Here is a 25,847-nt window from a genome sequence, read left to right on the forward strand (position 1 = left end):
GAGAAAGGAACAACACTGATCAAAATAGTTTTTCTTTTAGACAGGACAAAACAGAAAGGAAAAACCTGATCAAAATGTACTTGCAATTAAACAGGAGAGAAACAGAGAAAGGAACAACACTGATCAAAATAGTTTTTCTTTTAGACAGGACAAAACAGAGAAAGGAACAACTGGTCATAATGTTCTTGCTTTTAGACAGGACAGAAACACAGAAAGGAACAACTGGTCATAATGTTCTTGCTTTTAGACATGACAGAAACAGAGAAAGGAACAACTGATCAAAATGTACTTGTAATTAGAAAGGGTAGAAGCTGAAAAAAGGAACAACTGCAGGATAAAAAAGGCCGCGATGCCGCCTGTTGAACATGCTACTACTGCTGTGAAGTGCCAGGCTATCGCTGTGTATTGACCATGAGGTGTGCGTGCTTGATTCGAAAACCCTCTGTTGTTGTACCCGCACCCGGACTAACAGTGGCGGATTTTTTAAAGTAGGAGCAGAAAGCATAATGTGTGGAAAGAGGGGACTACGAAGGTTGTGTGAAAGGGGGAAGAGATGATGTGCCACCACCAATTCCCCTCTAAAGCAATAGTTATTTATCCGAACACTCAATTCTAGCCTCTTCCGCAGGCATCTCGAGTGTTTTTCTACGAATTTTTACGAATTGAATCGGAACCGGAATACGCCACAGGAAGCCCGAAATAGAAAAAAAAACTTTTCCACCGGAGACGCCTGCGGAGGAGGCTAAAATTCTCCCTACCTGATTCCCCGTCCGAGGTCTCGTCGCGGGGGTTCTTTCCTAGCGCCCTTGCTGTCATCATGGCTGCGTCCTGTCTGAAGAGCGCGTTTGTACGGTACAGGCGCAGCATGTCGTCTAGCTTCTCGAGGTACACCTCGTGCGTGCCAACCTCGCGCGGCCAGTCCACGAAATGGAAGTCGCCGGGGAGGTTACTGATACTAGATACCTACAAACGTACGAAACAATGCTAAGGAAATGCAGCAAAAGGGGGGGGGGGGGGGGGACTGAGTGAGAAAGGGGTTTTAATAACTGAGTAAATAGATTTACCCTACGTGCGTAAACGATGCTGAATGGGTAACTCTCTCTTTGTGGAAAAAACCCATCTTCTGCGTAGAGGACTAAACTCTGTGGCGTTGATATGTGACATGCCGTTTGAATAACATTCCTAAGTTTAAATGGGGTTTAAATAAAGAACCGTTCCCTAGCATACATAACACGGAACCTAAAATAATACAAACCTTGGGAGGTTTGTATTATTAGAGGTCCGAGAATGGCTTGTATCTTTGAATTATTACAAACCATTAGATTTTATTTTATTTACCTTTTCGATAGCTTTCTTGCAGTGTGTTCGTAACCGACCAGCATTTTTCTTCGCTCGCCCGACCGCATCTTTAGAGCTCATTGCCCGGTAAGTGTGCTCCGATGGTTCCTGAGGAACAATAACCACAATTTTTCTGTGCTCTCGGCCAAGAAACTCCACGTACTTCTCAATGACGTGCCTTTTGAAATATGGGTTTCCAGGACTCATTCCGAATAGCACGACGCCCCTATCTCTCATTACTCTCTCTCCTGTATCGTATACTAATCCACCGTCTTGGTAGTTTTTCACTTTTAAATACATTGCGGAGTTAACTATGGTTTCTCCTGAAGTAAACGATGCTTATGTTCGATGGCTTTGATTTGCTATAGGCGACCTCTATATAAACGTGCGCAAAATGACATCACCACCTGTATTAATATCATCCGGGAAACCCCCTTTCTCAAATCATACGCTGTCTTGCTTCTTTATATGTATGCAATTCCAAGGACAAACAAAAAGGAAAGTCTAATTTGTGACTCGTGGAACCGCTTGTACTAAAAATAGTCTTATCTAGCGTTCAGAAACCTTAAACATTAAAGTGCGTGCTACGAGTGCATATCTATATTTGTTTTAGTGAAAATCCTGAGTAACATTACTCTGTTTACTTTAGATTGTTTGTTCGAACCCCGATACTTTTAATTAAAACCCCTTATACAACAACATTAGCGCCTGTGAATCGCTATAGATAACGTGCTTTATTTTGTAAATAGAATTATGCCGCTTCGATTGTTTATTTTGTACTATGTAGGAATTTTCGAGATTCAGTTTACTACTGAAATTAACACGCGTAAAGCTAGTCCAGCTCATAGACGTCAATTTTATTACTAAAAGCCTACGAATTCACTTCCCCTCACGATTCAAAGATGACGTAAGGATGTAACAAATGTAGCCACAGCCTTCACTTCCATCCGCAAATTTCTGGAAGTCAGAGAAGACCCCGCCACGAACGATAGCCCCACCCTTCTATTTCTCAATCACGACCTCGTGACTTTCACACACCTAGTTCCCCTAAGGGAAAACCCCGTGGTAAGAGATACGACGTTAATATTCACGATTAGCTGAAGCTTCTAAGAGAAACAACAATATTTATTAATTCCATGATTAGCTGAAATTGTTTCTCAAAGAGAAACATCAATATTAATCAATATTCACAATTAGCTGGAAGAGTTTCACTTAGAGAAAACCCCGCGAGATGCTAAAGCGAGAAATGTTGCTTTCACGCAACTTGCAAGTACCATTCGAAATCGAAATACCGTGTAACATAGTTCAAGCTAATCGTGAGTACGGGTTTCGTCGGCTTTCGTATCAAGGAGTTTAAGAAGCATTCCACGCCAGTGCAGAGGCTTTGCTGAGAAGCTGAGCATTTATAGCGACATCTTTGGCAATTACGAAAGAGATCTGTACAGGACACGGAGGGATCCTAGGACCCAAAACGATCCCCAAAAGTCCCCCAACTGATCCCGGGACACGAAACAATCCCGAGCAGTCCCCGAAATGTACCCCAAAGAATTGATGTAATGGAGACAGGGAAAGCGGACTTGCAATTCTAAGTATAACAGATTGTTTCCCAGCAAATGGAATTTCTAAAGAAGGGGACTTAAAAAAATACAAATTCCAATACGGTAACTCTATTTATTACAAAGCCATGGCGTCTGATCTGTGTTACATTCCTAAATTTATATTTAACCCATTGACTCCTGGCTATTTTTTATCTGAATTTACAAAAAAACGACTGAAAACAGATTCCTGCCCCCTCCCCCCCATACTGAGTTTTATACAGCCTGACAGAGTGAAACACCGCTGCACCTAGTCAGCGGTATCCTAGATTTTCAACAGTGCTTTGCTGTCCCCACTTTTAATCCCTCGTCGTTGTGCTGAAGCCAGCACAAGTTGATGGTTGCTTGTATTTTTCATAAAAAAATACAGCTATAAGCATATTGGGAGTGTCCTAAGGCATCATGAAGTCTTTTGGGACATAATTGAGTGTTTTTGCTTATGGATATTTGCAAGCAAAGGTGGATTCATGGTGCCTGGATGAGAAAATAATTTTCTAATGAATTACCACAGCTCTCCTAAATGCTGTCTTTTCTAAAACCAAATTGATTCCAAAATTGTTTTTCTGGGTCTGTATGACCTGGAATTTATCGCGGTGAAAAGACTTCTAAAAAACCATCTGACTTTTGTTAGAGGAGTGTTGACTGGCCCTCCCCTCGTGAATTTTACCCTGGATCTCCCAGAATGCTTTGCTATCCGTAATGGCATCCAAGTGGTCTTACAAGCCTTCAAGGAGTGGACATTGAGGCCATGCAAATAAACCTGGAGGATCAGAATAAAGGTATCTATTTGGGTCTTGAGCGGTTTGCTGATCTCTCTCCCTTGTGTGGTATTTTGAGCGTTTCGTTAAGAGGGGTGATTCGCCTTTTTTACTTGCTCGATTTGAAATTTGTCAACTAAGAACCTGTGCTATTATTTGGCTTAAGAGTAGTTGCTATCACCTTGGTTGGATGCATATCTTCAAGACCATTTATCACTTAGAGCGTAGAGTAACTTCATCTTGTTGTGTTTATTTTGCATTTATGAATTTTTTGGGTTGTGGGTACTTCTCAAAGCCGGTACAGGCCGGTTGAGGGGTCAATGTCAACAAAGCAAATCGTACTAGCATTCATTTAAAAAATATATATATTTTAATTGAACAAAGGCGAGTTTCTTAGGACAACGAACCAGCACAGCACACAAACGTTAATGAAATTTCCGGGACGCTACAGCCACATCTTCTACTGAAATATATAATTTGTTATAAAAATTAATTGATATAATTTAAAATTGAAGACATTACATGTCGACATGCCATATATGCTATCAAGGTTTTGCTAAATTGTGTCAAAACAAATGATTGCATTTATTTTATCATAATCAGAACACATACATGCAAGGGAGGGTTTAAGCTGAGTCTGTTATCTATCAAAAATTATATACAACTACTACAATGTTACTCTACTAAACCCTTCCATCGCACAAATGTATCATAGCAATCTTCTACTGGCGTTGCCAATACTAGCCTGCAAACACGCGTAGTTAATGCAAACTTAGCTGATGCAAACCTTTTAACGTGCTTGCCAAAATCTATATAAAGCATTATTTTTTTTTCGTTTTAAAAAGCACCAGTTTCACGTTGCCAATGTACTTAGGGAAACACTAGGAACCTTCAGATCCAACATACACAATTGAAACTTGTTTGAACACTGGAACTTTGAGAACTGTCGGATCGAAACGACTGAGTTAGACAGCACTATTCAGTAGTATGCGACCTGCCTACGACATGTCTTAGCCCTGAATTACGCACTACGACTTTAGTAGTCGAGCATCGTAGCGGAGTCGTAGGCTGATTTACACTCTACGACTTGAGTTGTAGGGGTGTCGCGGGCAGGTCACATACGACTAAATCATGCTGTCTAAATCAGCCTAAAGGCTACCATCGAACAATTCGATATTATACCATATCCTTCACCCACCAACCACCCACCTATTCACCCCTCAGAAATCAATAATTAAAACATCACGTGATGTGGTAAATCAGGTCAAATCATCATAATAATCACCATCACCATCATCATAATCATAAGCATCATATTCATCATCATCAAAGTGAAATACGGGACCTAAATCCTGACGTTCAAAGACAGGGTTATGATCATCATCAATATCGTCCTCAAAAACAAATCCGCGTGGCCTGTCACGTGGTAAGGGGTCAGCGGCGGGTTGTGGCTCATTGGCGGCTATGCGCAAGGGCTCTTCTTCGATATCAAGAACTCGTCTTCGGGGTGGTTTCCTTGGCAATGGGATTTGCGTTTTGACGAGCTGAATTTGAACAAGGATCGAACAAGGACAATCAATTAAAACAATCAAAATAGGCAACAAGAGTAAAACCAGTAACACGATTTTATTTGTTGCTCTAACCTGAACAAGGCGCGCTCTGAAGTTCTTGTTGTTCTCCGTCTCCTTTTTCTGGGGCACTGCCTGGTCCTCTCTCTCAAGTGCAAGCTTCAGCTGGTCAGAGGTCATGATGGAGACTGGGTCGATTAAATTTGCGTTTACTCGTTCCACGAGGTACTCGATGTAATGCATTCTGAAGCATAGGAAAATCGTCATGTGAAAATATCCACAATTAAGTCGTCACATCAAACCTCAAAATATACGTCACTAAACACGCTACCTATAACAAACCCACAAACAAACTACTCACTATAAAGCGTCCTAAAAGGGGTATGGAAGCTGTGACAACCCTTGACCCGACAATAAAATATCTCTCTGTACGCTGCTTCTGCGGTCTCTAACCATTTAAACTAATTTCCCAAATACGCCTCTGTACTGGAAGTATGAGGCCACTAAAGAAACCTTGTCAGTGCACATGGTGAATGGCTGATGGCAGTTCCACAGTTCCAAGACCGAAAGGTGATTATGAATAAACTCCAGCTATGCCAGGGCTATGCACCAATAACCTTTTAACTGATTATTGCATGACTGGTCCCTGCTCTCCTGCATTTGGTTAAAATTTAATGAGATGCATGATACTTTTCGGTTGTGGGACTACCATTTGCCGTCTGCACTTTTTATGTTTGTTGAAATAGGTGTATATCACCTACCTACAAAGCCCGGCATACCCATCAGGCGTTGGGCGCCCACACTCCTTATCCTCGGTCCCAGCCTCTGCCTGCTCCATTACGCGGCAGTGGCCTGGGGCGGCAGCTGCGCCTTCCTCCTCGTCTGGTTCGAAGGCTGCGTTCGCCTCCCCTTGCCCTGGAAAGGAAGTCAACGGTAAAGTCCCGTCCAGACAAGAAATCGTTCTTGTTGACACCTGTTTTGGTTTTATTTGAATATTGGTTTTACTCAAGGTTGCACTCGGAAAATCCCGATAGGAACGGGAAACTCAAGGACCTAGACGTTAGGCGCGAATACAGACCCATTTACATCTGTTTACGTAAACAGGTCAAAATGTTTAGAGCTAGTGCGTTAAGAATGAGCTTCATTTCTTCATTCTGTTTTATATTCCATTCTGAGGTGTTCAGCAGTGTTTATGGCTTTCTTTTCTTATTATTATTTTTTTTTTGAAAATTGATAATTTCTATTTTCTAACCTCTCAGGGTTCTCTGTGGTGGAACAGTGTCGAACGCCACGTTATTTTCGGCCAGCAGTTGCTGTAACTCCTCGGGATCCCTGTCTCGCAGGTAGAACAAACAGTCACGTGGGTGATGGGCATGGAGACCGCGCATGGCACAATGGGGCGAGACCGGACAGTGCTGCAAAACCGACAACGGGCGATGATGAACATCTGTACTCACATTTTGAGTCCCTACTTTAACCCAGATTCGTGCCAATTTGATGGTATAACTAGAAAGACTACAGACAAGCTGTAGAATAACTAAATTGTGTGCGTAGGTGCGGTGCAGAAGGCTATAAATCAACAAAAGGTTTTAAAAGTATGCCTCTAGAAAACATAGTAGTTGCGCGGATGTTTCGAGCGTTAAACCTTCGTCGGATGTTTCTCATGCAACCTTGTGTCGATTTACTGCTTGCCGTACCAGGTCGCCGAGATGCGACAGCGACCTATTCCCTTTTGCGTTAAACGGCATGTCACGACAACAATGCAAAAAAGCCGAAAAGAAAGCGCACCAACGCACCATGTGGGATTTTGCTTTCTTTGCTTGGCCTTACAGATTACTCACCGCTCCGTGTCTAAAGGGCCCGTAGCACCCGCTTGCTCTCTTTGCTTGGCCTTGCAGATTACTCACCGCTCCTTGTCTAAAGGGCCCGTAGCACCCGCTCGCTCTCTTTGCTTGGCCTTACAGATTACTCACCGCTCAGTGTCTAAAGGGCCCGTAGCACCCGCTTGCTCTCTTTGCTTGGCCTTACAGATTACTCACCGCTCTGTGTCTAAAGGGCCCGTAGCACCCGCTTGCTCTCTTTGCTTGGCCTTACAGATTACTCACCGCTCCGTGTCTAAAGGGCCCGTAGCACCCGTTCGCTTTCTTTGCTTGGCCTTACAGATTACTCACTGCTCCGTGTCTAAAGGGCCCGTAACACCCGCTTGCTCCCTTTGCTTGGCCTTACAGATTACTCACTGCTCCGTGTCTAAAGGGCCCGTAACACCCGCTTGCTCTCTTTGCTTGGCCTTACAGATTACTCACCGCTCCGTGTCTAAAGGGCCCGTAGCACCCGCTCGCTTTCTTTGCTTGGCCTTACAGATTACTCACCGCTCCGTGTCTAAAGGGCCCGTAGCACCCGCTGCAGTACTCGTGGCTACACTGACCGCACTTGAAATGCATACACCCGCCCTTGGCTAGATCATAGCGGAACTTACAGTTCGGGCACTCTACAAAAAGACACGGAAGGTCAAGACTTTTGTAAATGGACGGGAGCACACGTTCAAAGATTAACTTACGATAATATTTAACACAGGGACTGATCTGAACAAAGTACTATATTCTTGCCGTCCTCTTTGTGCTCATTAAGTTTCGGAAAGGAGACCTGGCGAGCCCAGTGATAGCAGGAAAGACTAAAGTAGGGATGGGAGGGTGGGGGAAAAGAGAATGTGGGCAATGACCAGATCCAAAGATCACGCTGCTGGCTAAATGGGAGGAAGACGATTGGAGCGCCGAACTACGAGAGGAGAAGCGAATGAGTCATATTTTAATGAGAAGTTTAACTTATTCACCGGTGCGTCCGGTGAGAATAGATTCTCATAGATTCATAGAGTTCTCTAGTGGTGATTATGTGGCTAGTTTAGTTCGTTTTTTTGTATTGTGGGTACAAAATTCTCCTGTCTCCTGTGCAGCCGAGCGACAATATAGTTTCTGCAGTGAATGGAATTAAAAAAAAAATAGACTTTATCCAACTGATGGCTCCATTTAATGGGATAAACTCTAATAGACTTCATTCCCTATAGCTGTTCCCCATCAATTAGCATCCAACTAGTGATAGGGATGAGTATTTTCCTTCAATATCGCAACTTACCAATGCCATTCTGTTTTAGATGTGCTGCAAGTCCTGTCGCTTGCGCCTCGGGGTCATTGGCTTCTTTCCAAGCAGCAAACTGCTCACACGATATCCCCTCGTGCTGGTCCTCCCACTACACCAAAAAAAAAATCACATATAGCGGTATGAGTATTATAGCTAACATAGTTATGTAATAAATCCACATATAGCGGTATGAGTATTATAGCTAACATAGGTATGTAGTACAGCTGAATGAGGAATATGGCTAGCATAGCTATAAAATATAGCTGAAGAAGTAATCTAGCTAACATAGATATATAATATAGCTGTATGAGTAATATAGCTAACATAGCTACGTAATATAGCTGAAGAAGTCATATAGCTAACATTGCTATGTAATATGGTTGAATGAGTAATATAGCTAACATAGCAAACATAACAGCTATATAATATAGCCGAATGAGTAATATAGCTAACATAGCAAACATAACAGCTATATAATATAGTCGAATGAGTAATATAGCTAACATGGCAAACATAGCAGCTATATAATATGGCTGAATGAGTAATATAGCTAACATAGCTATATAATACACCAAAAACTGGAAATCGACTGCCAAATTTTCGTCTTTAATAAGACTTCTTCAGGGCAGTCTGCCCTGAAGAAGTCTTATTAAAGACGAAAATTGGGCAAAGTCGATTTCCAGTTTTTGGTGTATTGTATTCATTGTTCTGGTACGAGATCGCGACAGTTTGGGCTTTTTGATTCTAACATAGCTATATAATATAGCTGAATAAGTAATATAGCTAACACAGGTATATGATATAGCTAAATGAGTAATATAGCTAACACAGCTATATTGGTAGAAACGTTGGTTCGCCAAAAGCTAGTAGTCGCCTCTGCCTTCTTCAGTCTTATGACCAGTTTTGGGTGAACCATACTTATATCCTGGTTGACGAACACAACTATTTGGGTAGAAAAGTTTACATAGTAACATAGTAACATGGGAAAATAAAGCTTACACAATGCAAGATAGTTTATAATCAACATGCCTATGATTCGCTAAATCGTCTGATCCGAATGATTCACATCTCTAAAAGAGCTACATAGTTTATATTATGATATAGCTTACGCAAACATAGATTAAGGTTACGGTTCATGTTAACCCTGAAAAATGTTATAAATTGTTCGTATAATGGATTTGACTCATGCACTAAATATTATTAGGTAAAAAAAATTACGAAAATTGAGTGTTAATGACGTTTAGAGCAGGCGCATTTCTGCGAAACTAAAATACGCTAAAATACAACATACAATTTATTTAACGATAAAAGACAAGCATTTGCCCGATCGATTCTTCCTTACCTGTTTCTTGCACTGGAAACATGTGTATTTATGGCAATGAGGGCACGGCATCTTCAAGATTCCTGGCCGTTCATTGATAAACCCGGACGAGCACTAAAACCAAAAGATTCATTAGCAGATGTCTATTCTGAAAACTGCTAAAATGATCGTGACATGTCACAAATGTTGAATGACTTACATGCGAGCACCAGCGGAAGTTGGGTTCTTTCATCAGGGTGCGGTCTCTCAGTTTTCGTTGAAAAAGATCATGAGTAGGATTATCCACCAACGGTCGAATCTATTGCAAGACAATCATTGTTATTGGCTAGGGTGTTATTGGCTAGGGTGTTCTTACTAAGGCATCTAGGGGATAAGAGGGGTACGTAGGCTGGGGGCGGGGGGGGGGGGGGGGGTACGAATGCATAGGGACACCGTTTCTTCTTCCCCTTTATAATAATAAAAAAAACCACCCATTTCCATCGGCTAATTCAAGCGAGTAACCAAAATATTGATAATCAAATAACAGCAATAATATATCAGTTCATTCGTAAATTGTATTTTTGAGGTTTCCTTGCGAATAAACCGCTGAATGTCCAATGATATAACAAAGGAGTAGTGGATCGACATTCTTTGAGGTATTGGGTGGAATAGAGTAGTGGGTTTGCTGTGACAAGTATCTAGAGATTGTTAAAAACAAATTTTGTAAAAAAAAGTCATTGCCTTTCGCTCTCGACAACGTTCTTCTTTAATGGCTGAAGTAATTTGTTGTAATTAGCTGGAGTAATTTACTGATTGGATTATCTATCTATCCATCTGAAGTCCCTTATCAATTGCAGTCGCTCTTCCACATGCCGGTCCAGAGCTATGGAACAATTTTCCTATTATCATCAGGCGGATAAGAGGACTAACCCATTTTAAACAAGCGCTCAAGACGTATCTGTTCCGCCTAGCCTACATTGTTTAATATTTCCTTTTTTATGTAACTTTTTGTTATCTTTGATTCTTTTTATTTAGCGCTTTAGAATATGTATCCATAGTTTTAACGCTTTACAAATAAATATTTTATTATTTATTATTATTAATTGAAGGGATTTCCCTGTATAACTCACCGAAAACATCAAGTACTTTGGAGTAATTTGATGGCAAATAAGGTTCATTGAAGGGTTACTCACCAATATATCGAGAAGATTGAAGTAATTCGTCGCCACGGTATCGTCTTCAAGGTTCTTGGGTTCGCTACAGGCCGGACAGACCAGATGCATGATGTTTTGCTCCTGGATTATCTGTTTGACGTACTGGGAAACGCAGTCACTGCAAAACCGGCACTGGCAGTTCAGCATGGTAATCATCTAATGAGAAAGAGAAGACATTTAAGAAGAAAACCTCCACTTTACTCATGCTATATCAGCTGATTAACTTAAGCCAAACAGACACAATGGAATGCTACCGTTAAAAAAAAACTCGATGCTGATAACTTGGAAATCACAAAAAACTGCAAATGGATTAACATAACCATTCCAAATGGTCATTTTCGCCTTTTTTTTCATATGTCTTTTCATCGGACAGTGGCAAAAAAAGGCAAAGTTCAAATTGTAAGATCGTGTTAGCTTATATTCGCTTGATTTTTTGCATAGATGTTCCTTGTGTAATATAAAACAAAATAAGCTTTAGTATTTTTTGGAAGATAATCCGTTCTTGAGATAATGCAAATTGTAAGACTCTTGAGTTGTCTGAAATTGCCCAATTTGGGCAAAATTGCTACTTTTTTCATGATCTATGGCAACTTTGCTCAATCAATATCTCCAAAAAATACAAAAGCTTATTTTGTCTTATATTATACAAAGAGTCTCTAGGCAAAATATAAACAAAATGTAAGCTAACACAACCTTACAATTTTAATTTTGCCATTTTTTGCTCCTGTCTTTTCATCGTGTATCGATGTATCTGAAAGTATTAATTTATATGCGTAAAGTGATAAAAACAGGAGCCAACAGAACGTAGACTTGGCGTGGCTGAGTGTCATCGCCTTCACAGGAAGACCGGTGCGCCTTATTTCTTCGCGTTACGAAATACATACTCTGTTTTCCGGCTTGAGGTCCATACACACAATGCATTCTCGTTGCAAGAACTTTTTAGACCGCTCCAGGTCGCCATTGTCCTGAGCCGCTATAATGGAATCTTCAACAGCGAAGTTCTCGTCGATCAGTTTGATGGCAGTTAGCGCCCGACCCCAGGATAGCATGGACTTCTGAGCCAGCATCACGCGAACTCGACGCTGAAAAGAGCACAACAACAAGCATACAGAAAGCCATTACACTGGAGAAAAAAAAAACGATGCTTTAAATAATAATGAGGCGACCCCTCTAAAGCGTAAAATATTGGACGAGCGCCGTGATTGCAGAATGAGAATGATTAGAATAGAAAAAGCGCGCGTTCGTTTATCCCGCGTTCCAATTCCGTAATGGAATGAAAGCCATTCCACCCATTCTGAAAATTCTCTACCAACCATTCTCATTCCAGAATGATAGGTAACAAAAGCGCCCTTAATGTTGGCCTAAAAGGCCCCTCAAATAACCCATTTCCAAACTTATATGGTAGAGGCCCCTCAAATAACCTATTTTCAAACTTATATGGTAGAGACCCCTCAAATAGAATAGAGTCGATTGTTTCATCTTTATTCCCATGCATTTGCATTCAATACGGCTCATGGATAATACGCCGTGTGAACTTAGCCATAGATATATAGATATTGACTCCATATATAGACATTGACTTGACTCCATATATAGACATTGGCCTGGCTCCATATAACATTGGCTTGGCTCCATGTATAGACGTTAGCTCCATATATAGACAGGCTTGGCTTTATATATAGACACTGGCTCCATATACATACACACTTTATCATCAGGCGAAGTAAAATTCTGAGCTCAAATAAGGGTCCAGCTTCAAATAAAAGTTCACTATCAAACTGGCACCTTCCCAAAAGCTTTCAACAAGCTAAATCAATAAATCCATACCTCGATGTCTTGGTCACGGTCAGACACGGTCTCACAAAACATCTTCTCTTCATCTGTCTCACTGACTTGTCGAGAGGGAGGGCATGGTGCCGCCTCACCCTCCCCCTCCACGGGGCGGCACCTCTCCAGTATGCGCTGGCGGAAGGGGGCGAGGGTCAAAAGCTCCAGGCTTCGGATCGCTCTATCTACGTCTCCATTGCTTTTGTCTAGTTCTTTGATGCAATCCGTTCGCACATAAATACCTGAATCCATGACCTTCGTAAGCTAGAGGGAGATACAAGTGAAATTGCATCAAAATAAAGAAAAATCAAAAACTTTGTGAAGTTTATTTTGGCGATTCAGCAATGTCAGCAGTTTACTTCCGGTCAACAATCTCTGATTAATTTCAACGGTGAATTCGAAAAATATTACATAATTTTAAAGCAGTGTGTCTATTGGAAAATTCTTCACTGATAATTTACAGCAGACGGCCTGTTGAATAGCACGGATTCTAATAGATTCTTTTGTCTCTTGTTGTTTGAGGTTTCCGTCGGCCCACAGGAAGTAAACTGGGTGCGATTGCACAAAATGTTTTCTGGTGCGGCAGTTCTGTTTACCAAACAATTTGAAATAAAACTGCAAAACTCACACAACCTGACATCAATCCCATCAATCCAAAGTTCGCCATTGTCCTTACTGGCGAATAAGCGATGACAGAAGAACATAAGAAGAAAAAAGGGATCAATTCCCATCCTTCCTTTTCCTTTCATCTCTTCTTTCACTATCTCCGCTTACATCTCTGGTAAAAATATGCTTGGTAAAATGAAACTTTAAGTCACAAATGTCTCCAGCTCTCAAGTCTTTCTGCGAAAGGCGAATTGCTGAAGCGTCAGCGAAATTATGTATTCACAGAGGCGCAAAACACTGATTCTGCAACACCTACGCTAACCTGCTTGTTTGTCTCTTGACTGTAGTTTGTTCGTCGCACCAGATTAACAGCATACCTTATTTTCTCTCTGCGTGACGCAGTACTCGACTGCGGGTTCTACATCCCCCGTGTGCTCGATGAGAGCCTGCCTCGCCTCCTCAGGACTTATGTTACCAATATCAGCACATTTTGACTTTTCCGTCACCCTGAGCATGACCGTGTGAATCAAATCAAACCACTTGGTCTTCAGCCATTCGATTGGCCCCATCTCCATTCCTTCGCTGAGTGTGATGGCGATGTTTAGCTCTTCCGGGAGAAAGTTATTTATCTCAGCCGTCTGTAAGAGAAGAGAATATGCAAAGACTTTAAAGACGGTGCCTAGTGAATAAAATACACACCCATGGTAATTAAATTACCTGTTGATTATTAAATAAGTTCAATTAATGTTAAATTCATTCCATATCGAGCATGTGGTATGTGGCGCTTTTTCCCAGTTCTCAACTCTGGGTGCTGATACATTCTCTAGCAATGTCTAAAAATGTCCAAAATCGCCAAATTGCAATGAAAATTGTGATCAGTTGAGCTTGGGATTTTTCAGAAACTGTGAATCCCCTTGCTTTTCATCACCATTAAGCTGAGCTGGAGGATTTAAAAGATCTAGCCTGTTGTTCTACCTTCAGCAAGATTGCCATTAAAACACATTCACAATATACAGAACTAATACTTACGCTAAAACAGAGCTAAAATTATGTTCTATGTTTATTAGAGGTTTATATGGCTCTGTTGATATGGATACGAGACCTTATTAACCACGCAACGATGGGGTTTTTGTTTGTTTGTTAAAAACGCGGTAACAACTCCGTAAAAGTCCGTAAAAATTCTATTCCGTTCACTAAACGAAAATAAATCCGAACAAAAGTTGTTTGAGCTTTCGGTAGCGTGCTTTCAATTTGACTTCGAAAGCTAACCTTCGAAAAACTGGTGTCGACTATATTATGGTCTCTACCATCTTTACGCTTGTGGTGTTATCAGAACCAAGCCGAGTACCACTAAGGCGATCGTTCTCTGAGTGGGGAGATCTTGCCCATGATTGTGATTGGGAAAAGGTTCTTTGGGGCGACCAATCCGGATACCACTCACGCTCATGACTCTCAACTACGTGAAGCGCTATACAAACGAAGTATTTACATTAACATTCACATTGTCCGCTTACCTTCAGCAGGTCCACGTAACGTCTGCCCTCAATTAACATCTCTTCCCGCTCGCGCCATAAGTCCGTTCTTATCGGGTTTTGAGTCTCGTGCGAGGCGGAGGAATACCCGAAGGGCGTGGTCTGAGGAGGAGGAGGAGGAGGAGGGGGCAGTGTGGGATAGGAGGGTAGACCTTGTGCAGTTCGTTGGGTGTAAGTGGTTTGAGGAGTTAACTGCTGGGTGACAGTTGTGGATCGACTAGCAGGAAGAGTTGGAGAAAACACTGCTGGGTACATGTCGCGATGCTGTAAGGTAAAAAGATAAAGGTTTTTTTTTAAACATACTGGATTAAAGTTGCCCATCAGGAGACATTTTTTTCCCTTTTGCCTGTTGGCCATTTTCAAGTCAACCTCTATGCCTGAGACATGTTGTGTCAAAACAAAGAGGATGTACAGTCATGCTAGAATAAATAAACAGTTATTTCTTACTCGCCAACAGGGTCAACTGGAAGTATCTGAATTGAATAAGGGAAAACGTGGGAATAGCAGCATTGTTTTTGAACTCTTAGACCTAGTTTAAACGCCGTTCTTTTCATGTACCGTTGGAAATGCAAATGAACCAATACGATTGCTCTATGTTCATTTGCATTTGGAACGGCACATGAAAAGAAAAGAACGGCGTTTGTCGTAGGCCTTAATTTTCTTCTTCTGTGGGGTGTGCCTAGAATTTTTGCCAGGAATGACCCAATAAAAGCGTATTCATAGTAGTGTCTTAAAGCTGCAGTGATATCCGAGGAGCCCTTTTTCACAATAATTAATTCAATTAATGGTCAGGGAGGCTAGAGAAAATCTCAAAATCTAGACTGTAGCATCAAATAAAGTTCTACCTAAATCACTTGCGAGCATCAAATAAAGTTCTACCTGAATTACTTGCGAGTAAGCAGGTGGCGGAGAGGCGTGGTCCAGTTCTCCTGTAGGCAAGTTCTGCGAGGGCATAGACTGATGTGCAGCCGTCCTTATAGGCTGCTGGGGGTATACCAATCCCTGGGGTCCTGAGGAAGACCTAACAGCGTCATGAATTTTGAAATCTTGTAACCCAGCGGCACTTTGAGCAGTACTGCCATGGGAAGACTCACTCGATGGCTTTGCCTTTTCTCGCTCTCCTGCCAAGTATTCTTCTTCTTGATGCTGAAGCCTGAGGAAATATGAGTCATAGCCTTTTGGCGGCCCCATGTTGGGTGTTGGGGTCATGGTGGCTGTTGATGGTGTAACTACAGGTGACTGAGTGGCAGTGGCTTGCACTTGGGACATTAAAGGCTGTTGTGTCAAAGGTGGTTGTGACATCTTCGGTTGTTGCATTATCAAAGGTGGTTGATACATTTTGGGTTGTTGGGACATCAAAGTTGGTTGTTTTGTGGTTAGAGCAACACTTCTTTCCTAAAAAAAAAAAGGAATACTTAGTAGGCCTAGAGTGGATAAGGTTTTGTTCAATTACCATTTAAGTATAGCACTGAATTGCAGCGAAGGGTCAGCACAGAGTTACAACATTTTACCAATCCACTACAGCGGTTGGTTGTAGGAATATGTTTGGATGAATTGTCCTTGCCAGACCTTCGTGAGTATCCATGAGTTTATATATATGATATACCTCCAGCGATTACAGAATTAAGAGGTTCATGCCCCCTGCAGAGGTGACAAGCTTGGCGCGTAGCTCATGCCTGCCGGCGGCTATCTACCACGTTCATGACAAGGAGTAACATAGACATGATGTCAAACAAGTGCATTCTCATTGTAATGTTTTTTGTTTGTTTTGTTTTTCTCATTTCTTGACCCAAAATCTTTGTCGATGGTATACAGAAAGAATCCTGGGTAACCCTTATTGACTGAGGGCCACTCCAGTATGCACGCTGGCCATGCTTCAATGGTTACAAGACAACATGTTTTTTACCACATTGTTCTATTGAGAAAGTGTTTCTCTCCGAATCAATTTACTTCTAGCTTTAGCAAGTAAACAGACTGTTCCATGAGAGCATGTTCCATGTAAGTTAAAACGCTTAAGTCAAATTTCTAGCCCTGGATGGTAATGTTCACAATCATATTCAATGCCAAGCTCTTTAAATTCTCTCTTATCTAGCCATTATTGAAAAGTAAGAAGTATGTGTTTTTTTTACCTGGTATACTGGCAATGGGCCAGGATCTTGCTCCGGCTTTACCACTTTAGCATTGGCAGTCCGCGTCTTAAAGCACATATCACAGATCTTTACAGTCAGAGAGTTAAGAAAAGTACAATACTCGCACTGCCACTGTTCTTTAACGGTTTTAGGTACACTGGTATGCTGTGTTGTCTTTATTCCTGGAATCTCAGAGGATGCACTCATATGTCCAGTTTGGGTTGGCAAAGTAGTCATTATGTTCTGTGGGAATGGTATACATCCGACAGCAGACAGGGCATTAGCAGCCACTGCAGCCATGACATTACCAGTCTCAGCAGCCATGGAATTACCAGCCACTGCAGCCATGGAATTACCAGCCACTGCAGCCATGACATTACCAGTCTCAGCAGCCATGGAATTACCAGCCACTGCAGCCATGGAATTACCAGCCACTGCAGCCATGGAATTACCAGCCATCACTTCTTGCTTGCTTGTTGTAGCTGATGCTTGCCAGGCAGGATGTGGGATTGTCTGGGAGTTAGATAGTGGGACAGGCAGACCATATGTTACAGGCCCTGAAAAAGGATAATATGAAGACAGTGGAACTCCAGGCTGCTTCTCCTTTGCATCGTTTGCCTTTGGGAAGAATGTATCACGCTCAGTTAGTGGTTGATGGCAGACTTTGCAGGCTTTGGAATTCTCCATATTCATACAGTGGCAGTTTGGGCAGGAAAGCTGACGGCGGACTGGTTTGGATTTTGTAGTTTTGGGAGGAAGTGGTGGAGGGTTTTCTGTAAAAAAAATGTTTATTGCTTAGTCGAGTTATTATTTTCGAGTATTGCTCTATAGGTAGCCTCAACTACAGGTATAACTGTGGGTCGGTTTCAGCAAACATAAACGATTTCTATTTAGGCTAGTTAAAGCACTATATTCTGTTAGATTAAAAAAAAAAAAAAAAGTTAGGTAGGTTCCCCTACTGTATAAAGGGCCAATTTGGTTACAGGAGTATTTGGATTGTACAGTAGTTGAACGTCATCTAAATCTTTCTCTACTGGGTTGCAGCCTGGTGTCTTTGATGAGCATCACAGCATGTAATGTTTCAATATGATAGCGATTTTGCATCAATAGAAATATCTTAATACTACTCATCTCTTTTTTGTACCTGAATCTAGGAAGGCCCTTGGAGATACATAAATGTGCTCTTCTTCATCGTTCAGACTACTTGTTTGATATGAGGGAGGGAAAAAGACTGCCCTGTTTGGTGCCAGAATGTTGGACAAACTTCTTGTCTCAATCAGCGCATTGGCAGTAGATTGTGGAGACGGTTTATTGGGAGGTTCCTTGACACTTCTTTTCCTGGGTGTTGGTATAGGACGCTTTCCTCTGTGAAAACAACAAGAACAGCAAGATCAACATCATTTCCAGGTGTAGGAGATCTCATCATGAAATAGCGTTCTCAGCTTCATTTAGTTGCATTGACATGTAATGTACTCACTTGAAACGATCTTCTGGTGCTGGAGGACCATCTGGCTTCCTGGTAGCCTCACCCTTGGATGCACCACCACCCAGTTTCATCCTTGTGTGGCTGGTCCGTGCAGGATTTCTATGGAAGACTCCATCACAAGATCTACAAAAATCCTCAGCACAATCCTTACAAGTCAATTCCACCTTGTCCTCACCGCAGATAAAGCAGGGTGAAGACGGGGCTGCTGCTTTGTCAGGCTTGGCTTCCTGTGCTGAGGATGGCCGAGGGGAGCCTGGAGGAATGTTGTCCAGTGCATCTTCGTAATCACTTCCACTGTCAGGACTTTCATGCTCTCGTTGAATTTGCTGTAATTTAATAATCACTGTTCAAATTTCTTATAAAATCACTAGTCGTTCTTTGACTGTACTTTCAGTTACCATTAATCCTTAATGTTTTATATACAATCCCTTAGGGGAATTTATCTAAGCAATTGCCCCCCCCCCCCAAGGGGGTTAGGTACTCCAATATCAAACGGACGGGGATCATCGTCAGGATTTCTTTAAAACAACCCTTAAAGATTCTAAAGTGGGCGTGGTCTGTTATATTTTAACCCTCAAAGATACTAAAGTGAGCGTGGTTAGTCATGAATTTACCCCCTAAAAGATACCGTGGGTTGTGTGATTTTTTCGCTGATAAGCGATCTAAAAACACCGATTGACACGTTTTAACGCTCTTTCATGAGCTACAAGTTAGATAAGTGATGGCTATAATATCACCCTAAAAGAAACCGAGGTAAAAAAAAAATCCCTGGGCATTCTCATTTTTACCCCTAAAAGATACCCAAGGCTCCAAATTTACACCCTAAAAGATACAACGATGATCCCCGTCCGATGGATATAGGAACAGTCTCCGGGGATCCCCCATCTGTTTTCACTGAAATAGGTGGTGGCCAATAACTTCTTTTCAAATAATGACTAATGTGAGGGGGGATGACTGGAAGTTATTTTATACATTAGCAAAAGAAAATTATACATAAATTAATTTGTACCACTTTCAGCCATGACTCCCCCTAAGGCTAATCATGCCTGGGGCTCAGGTATTATTACGTAATCAACTGGTAGTATGGTAAACTGGTGAGATAGCCGCTTTGAGTGGAATAGAATTTAAAAATGCAGTATCACAGTGCAATTACACCACATAGCAAATTTATTTGGTGAATGTTGAAAGCATGACTACTCACTGTAGCCTTTGGTCCATCAGAAACATCTTCTCCACTCTGGTCATCCACCCTGTCAAACGGGTTCGTGTCACCATCAACCCTCACTCCATCACCTTTGGCTTCTCCTTGTGGGCTTATTATCGCATTTGCTGCCTTATCATCCAGCTCTCTTAGACCGAAATAAGGATGCTTGCCTTTTACTAGGTCCCCAATCTCTACTCTTGCGAGATACAGGTCTGCGGCCAGTTCTCTTACTTTCTCTACATTGGGTTCAATGATGTTATCAGGAAACGAGAGTCCATCTTGTACATTAGCAGTGTATCCCATTTGCCGCAATATGTCAGTGCTTCCTTCTATATTTTCCAGGTAAGTTCTAACAAGGCTGCTTGTAAATTTTACTGTCCTCCAGTTAATAGGTTTCATAGGTTTAAGGAGATTTGTTGCGTATTTCTCAAGAATTGCCAGGGCTTGGATTGTGTAGATAAGCTTTTCTTTTACCTTAAATAAAAAAAATTGTCAACAATAGAAATGAAGGTAGAAATAAACACTCTGGGTACATGAGAAAACTGCAGGCTTGTTGCTAAGACGTTTGTCAGTGAGTTTACCATTACATTGGGCCAGCTAATAGAAGAACATGAGACTGTATATCTACATATATAGTAAAAAAAATAATAAACCTGTGGTCACCTTTTTCCCAGCCTTTAAAATGTACCTGCAGTTAATACTACTGCAAGGGACAGTCCTGCTTACAGTGAGAGCACAGCCCTCGCAGGTAAAACAAGGGAAAAACACTATCAAAGAAGGGTAGCTCTCACATTTCTCAAATAAAACACTTTCTTGAGCCATGTATACCACTATCAACTCTTCCATCTTTTCTCTACAGAGCAATGTATACCACTATCATTTCTCCCATCTTTCCCCCTTGAGCCATGTATACCACTATCTACTCTTCCATCTTTCCTACCTTGAGCCATGTATACCACTATCTACTTCCATTATCCTCCCTTGAGTCATGTATGTAAACCACTATCAACTCTTCAATCTTTCCCCCTTGAGCCATGTACATCACTATCAACTCTTCCATCTTTACCCCATGAGCCATGTTACAATAAAAAAAATGTCTTTTCTAATAAAAGATACTGTTGTAGAAAACTGAGATTTTGATTAGAAATTACCATCTTGGTATCAGGACCAGGATTTAGGGAGCTCAGAGATTAAATAAAAAAGTCTAAGAAACAAGTTATTGACATGGGGGAAGCTTCTTCGCAGGAAATACAACACAACTAAGAAATAAAATGTGTGAAGGGTGAATAATTACATTATTTTTTTCCAGTAAATTCTCCACATCCAGTTGTTTATACTTCTCGTTGATAGGGACATAGAGATCAATTATCTGACGGCATTTCTGCACTCTTCCTTCCATTGTTTGGTCAGTTGGCATAAAGTATTCCTGCTCATAGTCTGTTCGTAGACCTTGTAGTATCATAAGGTTTTCATCTAAGTTAACAGCCGGTGTGGTGATTGCCACAAATGCAAGTTCCCTTCCTGAAATAAATAATAATAATAATAATAATAATAATAATAATAATAATGATAACGATAATGATAATGATAATGATAATGATAATAATAATATGTATTCATGAACCATCCACATCCAAGTAAGCTCATATTTTTAAATTATAATCTTAGGATTATAAACATAAATTAATTTGTGAAGCTAAACACCCTCTCTGCAGCTGGAGGTTCTGTCATCTATGCCAACCTGTCTCCCCCACTTTAGTTATATACAAGGTGCGAGAGCACCACATGGTACTGCACTCAGTTTAAATAATACAATATTTATTCCATGTTATTAAAATTGTTTCTGTTTGGGTTTTATAGCTCTGCTTTTCATAGAAATGAATGACTATTTCTCACTGTGTAGTCCAGAAAATATCCATCCTATTGAGGGCGTCGGAGGTATGACTACCGACCCCTCTGGAATTTTCCAACCCCCTGGAAAAGAATAAATACAGTAACTGTTAAGGAAAAAGGGCATTTTACCCCCCTCCCACCCCCCTGGAATTTCCGATCCCCTTAATGGGGGGGGGGGGGGGGTATGGATATTTTCTGGAACTACATATTGCTAAAAATGTTGATGATTCAAATGAAGAACTACATCCAGACACGCAGACGGGGGAGGGGGGAGGGGCGGTCCGGAAATGGGACCCTCTTCGACTGGAAGATCCACTTAAGTGAAGGAAAATTGAGTACTACTGGGAGCTAGGGCGAGCTAGATGGTCCGTTGAATGGGAAAACAAACCCCCCCTCTCCTGCTAAAAGTCCTGGCTACAGGCCTGTGTGCATTATGCCATCCAGTGCCTCTTTGTGTGATGTCGCCCAAATGTGAATTGACCTTGTACGAAATGATACTCACCGGGTTCACCTGGTATATCACTTAATAATGGAATAGAGGCAGGTCCATATTCAGCAGTATAAGACTGATAATGTGACGGCATAGTCATACTTGAGTATAAAACCTTGGGTTTTGGTTTTGTTCCCCCAGGGTCAGGATCTCTGGGAAAAGTATATCCTTGATATATGCTTGGTATAACTTTTCGAGGTATTGTAGCATAGGTGGTTGTTGCGGCTGAGCCCAGACGATATGGGGTTGCTGTGGTTGTGCTTGATTGTGTTGATGTAACCAATTGCTGATGAAGATTGGCCCTCTGTGGCTCTGTTTCTGGCATTTTATGATTTGCCTAATATATAGCTCAGATGTTTATTTTAATAGGATTGAAGAAAGCAACAGCTAGTGGTGTAAAGGAAAGTCAATAGCAGATATAATCTTGGTGTTTCTGAAGAGAAAACATAAAGATTGTTATTAACTTACAACTAGACAAAAAATCAGGTAATTCTAAACACATTAACTATGAATAGATTATTGTTACATGAAGAATTTATCCCAAGCAGTTGATGTGTGTGGCTTCTCTTTTTGCTGTAACATGAAACCAAGCCCAGCATAATCAATAGAACATTTGGTAATGGAACACAATAGAACTTGCTTTTGTTATTATTGCATTATTACTGTTAGTGTTATTCAAAGACAATGAAGACAATTAAAGTAACTTATCGAAATGTTGGCTTATTTGATGTTTTCCTTTGCTAAAACTTCATTTGTATGCATTTCCAATATTTACCAAATGAAATGAAATTAATCAAATCATTGATTGGTTTTTAGTTTGATTGAGTTTGGAAGTCTGACTCACATAAAATATGAGTTTGATTTTGTAATTGTGAATCAATCAAAATATTAAAGTTCAATTGTGTGTGTTTAGCATTTTGTTTGGATTTATTTGTTTGATTATTCCAGGAATAAAGCAGTGGACTAGAAAAAGGAGGTAGATAGTATAAATGCAGTACTAGAAATAGGAGGTAGATAGTATAAATGCAGTACTAGAAATAGGAGGTAGATAGTATAAATGCAGTACTAGAAATAGGAGGTAGATAGTATAAATGCAGTACTAGAAATAGGAGGTAGATAGTATAACTGCAGTACCCATCTCAGGGGGTACAGTACAGGGACACTTGTGAAATTCTAACATTCATCCAATAAGGATTTTTATCAGCAGTATTGTTTTCCATTATTGTTCTGACTCAGCAATGTCTATATAACTTAATCAGTCCCTTATCCATAAATGTCAGACTTGTTCCAGCCAGTCCAAACAGTTGTTTGTATTAACGATTTTAAGTGAAATGTCTGTTGCAATTGGCATCTATCACCAATTTATTTATCAATGCAGCAAAAATACTGAGAAACAAAATGAACGCCAAAACACTATTGGTTTTTGTCTTCTGCTACCATTATGCTTCTGTTGTTTGAGCTACTGCGGTTGTAATTTTAGTTAAAGGAACACTGCATACTAAATATGATTGGGTCTTCAAATATGAGTTGTTTGACGATAAAAAGAAGTTTGCGGGTATTTTCGCGCGGTTATTCGCTTTATTTGAGAAAATACAAGAAAAGTGCAGAAAAACGCCGCTTGGTACGTCGGCGCAAAAACTACCAGCAGTGTACCTCAGTGGTGGGGATGTTGCCAAGGTGACAAATTATCTACTGCGCATGTCATTCCAAGATGGCCGTCACTAAAGGGGAAAATGTTATCACAGCTTCTTTTGCTACTTTTTACAGCAAAATGGCCTTGCCGATTGTTCTCTAAATAAGGATTTATCACACAAGTTTATCTGACGAAGAGGTCGATATTCGCGTGGTATTTTTGTCTGCGTATTATCTGTATTTCCGTGCTTTTATTGTACGCTGCAAGCAAATTGTCTGATAAAAAGGTAGTGATAGCTCACACAAAGCTCGTATTCGATCATCTGAAGAAAAGTAAGCGATTGTTTCCCAAATATTGAATGTAAATTCTGTTAAAACCAGTATGAAAAACTGTTCTAATTAAAAATCATTCTGACATATACTGTAAGTACATTTACTTATATGCTCTAATACTCTCTTGTTGATGATTTTACCCGTATCTATTGAAAATGTACTTAAGTAATCTCGTAACGAAGAAAGCTTTCTTTGTTACTTCAACTAGCCAGGCAAAACAATGCCCAAACAAGATCTCCATGGCTACATTGTCCAAGACTCGGATGCACGCAAGGGTGCATGGTATGTGGTGGTGGTTATGTATTGATCTTCTGAGCTTTTGAAGTATGGTTCAATATGGTTCAGATATGGTTCAATCAACCATCAACTCTCCCGGGTTTTCTTGCAGGTTAATAATAAGCTAAACCTCATTCGATTTTTACCAAAAAAAATCAACTTGAAACTCTAAACTAGACGAATGTCCGATCAGTACTGGTCAATTTAAAAATAACTCTCCCGACCAAAAAAGCACATTATTGAACCTTTCTTGATCAATTTTGTTCTTGGCCTACATTATTTAGCTTCTAGCCAAGATGAAAATGAATTTAGATAACTGTTTAAAACAAATTTCTGAGGTAAGTAAATTGTATTACATGACACCCTAATCTCTTCGTAACAAGAACTTAGCTTACTTATCAAAGACAAAGAATGGACAAAGAAACCGAAGAAATTTACTTATCAAGACAGGTGCACACCCGTCTCATGACAAGTGAAAAAAACTGGTTGCTGTATATAGTTTTCATATTATTGTATTTTCGGTGTAATAAAATTACAGGTATTGATTGTAGACATCCTAATCATAGAGCATTCAATTTTTGGGGGACTCAACCTATTTTGTCGGTGTTTTCACTAGTGACATGCTCAGAGCGCCTGCTCGACCGCCAAATTCTCAATACAATTTAATTTATCCCCACTAGTGACATCACAATGGAAACTATGGAAACAATGGATACCGCTGCTCAAAACTGCGACGCCGTTGGAATTCATTAAAATGGTCGCTTTTCGGGTACTCGAGCGAGGATTTCTAAAATATGGAAACAAGGCCAAAAAAACGGGTTGCAGCAATCGTATTTGATGTTCAAGATGCTGGAATGAAGCCCTACATGCATTTAGCAAGCAGTGTCCCTTTGAAGCATATAAATAAATCTGTTTTGAACAGGAAGCTATAGAGTCAGTTGCACAACGAGTTAACATTGGAGTATCAACTAAATCCTCGATTTAAACACTGCCTTAAACGCATAGTAAAATAACGGTAACACATCCTAACGATTGTTCTACTTCACCTATCTTCATACGGGTTTTGCCACAAACAGTCAAGTTTATCAAATTCAAAAATTAAGCTTGATAAACATAACATGATTTGGCTTGTGTTTGGTGGTAAAATATCAAGAAAAGCGGGCCTGAATAAGCAAAAGGGGGAACACTTACCTTAAAACATAGCATTTTCGTGTTCTTTAGGTAGTGAGTAACAAATAAGCCTGCACTTATCTTCCGTTGTCCCGCAACACCGAGGGAATTACCCTTAACTTTCTATGGTTTCACATTCCTTCTCGCCTGTTTCACCTTCCAAGAAAGGTGTCACGTGATACCACAGGGACTTTCCCGCATACGCACATACGGATACGTGTATTGTGTCACAAGTTTTTTTTTACTATTGTTCTAGATAATTTTTCCCTTCGCTAAGCCTACTTTATTTCAGATGTATTCATTTTTGTATACTTTAACACGATGTGATCAATTATATTTTCCGTGTTGGTCTCCCTGTGTG

At 40.7% G+C, this 25,847-nt stretch overlaps 2 protein-coding genes across 4 annotated transcripts; both read right to left on the reverse strand.

The window, feature by feature from the left end:
* Positions 1-20: 20 nt before the first annotated feature.
* On the reverse strand, positions 21-1,706 carry LOC116602083. Its single transcript, XM_048720874.1, has 2 exons — positions 1,339-1,706; positions 21-963 (listed from the first exon to the last, which is right to left on the reverse strand). Exons 1-2 carry the CDS (start codon positions 1,636-1,638, stop codon positions 646-648), a joined length of 618 nt encoding a protein of 205 aa, XP_048576831.1. The 5' UTR covers positions 1,639-1,706; the 3' UTR covers positions 21-645.
* A 2,332-nt stretch (positions 1,707-4,038) lies between these two features.
* On the reverse strand, positions 4,039-25,781 carry LOC5518586 (E3 ubiquitin-protein ligase RNF31). Of its 3 annotated transcripts, XM_048721212.1 has the most exons (23): positions 25,508-25,653; positions 22,088-22,508; positions 21,589-21,666; positions 20,987-21,213; positions 19,690-20,166; positions 18,480-18,814; positions 18,147-18,367; positions 17,431-17,775; positions 17,003-17,358; positions 15,753-16,268; positions 14,856-15,137; positions 13,719-13,979; positions 12,736-12,999; positions 11,793-11,990; positions 10,888-11,064; positions 9,915-10,013; positions 9,737-9,829; positions 8,389-8,503; positions 7,629-7,747; positions 6,512-6,674; positions 6,021-6,174; positions 5,335-5,503; positions 4,039-5,235 (listed from the first exon to the last, which is right to left on the reverse strand). In XM_048721212.1, exons 2-23 carry the CDS (start codon positions 22,398-22,400, stop codon positions 4,951-4,953), a joined length of 5,247 nt encoding a protein of 1,748 aa, XP_048577169.1. In that variant the 5' UTR covers positions 22,401-22,508; positions 25,508-25,653; the 3' UTR covers positions 4,039-4,950. The 3 variants fall into 3 exon arrangements, with proteins under 3 accessions (XP_048577169.1, XP_032219182.2, XP_032219183.2); XM_032363291.2 differs by having other exon boundaries at positions 17,003-17,775; XM_032363292.2 differs by lacking the exon at positions 21,589-21,666 and having other exon boundaries at positions 17,003-17,775; positions 25,508-25,781.
* Positions 25,782-25,847: the final 66 nt, after the last annotated feature.

Source organism: Nematostella vectensis, chromosome 13 (assembly GCF_932526225.1).
Source record: "Nematostella vectensis chromosome 13, jaNemVect1.1, whole genome shotgun sequence".
In the NCBI taxonomy this organism is placed as follows: Eukaryota; Metazoa; Cnidaria; class Anthozoa; order Actiniaria; family Edwardsiidae; genus Nematostella; species Nematostella vectensis.

Excerpts from the sequence above, each read along its gene's own strand:
- LOC116602083 (XM_048720874.1), bottom strand. The coding sequence starts at position 1,638 with ATGTATTTAAAAGTGAAAAACTACCAAGACGGTGGATTAGTATACGAT. Across the intron at positions 964-1,338 it reads GCAAGAAAGCTATCGAAAAG|GTATCTAGTATCAGTAACCT; the intron begins GTAAATAAAATA and ends GTACGTTTGTAG.
- LOC5518586 (XM_032363291.2), bottom strand. The coding sequence starts at position 22,400 with ATGCCAGAAACAGAGCCACAGAGGGCCAATCTTCATCAGCAATTGGTT. Across the intron at positions 13,980-14,855 it reads GTTACGTGGACCTGCTGAAG|ACGGCTGAGATAAATAACTT; the intron begins GTAAGCGGACAA and ends CTTCTCTTACAG. Across the intron at positions 8,504-9,736 it reads GTTTCCAGTGCAAGAAACAG|TGGGAGGACCAGCACGAGGG; the intron begins GTAAGGAAGAAT and ends TTTTTGGTGTAG.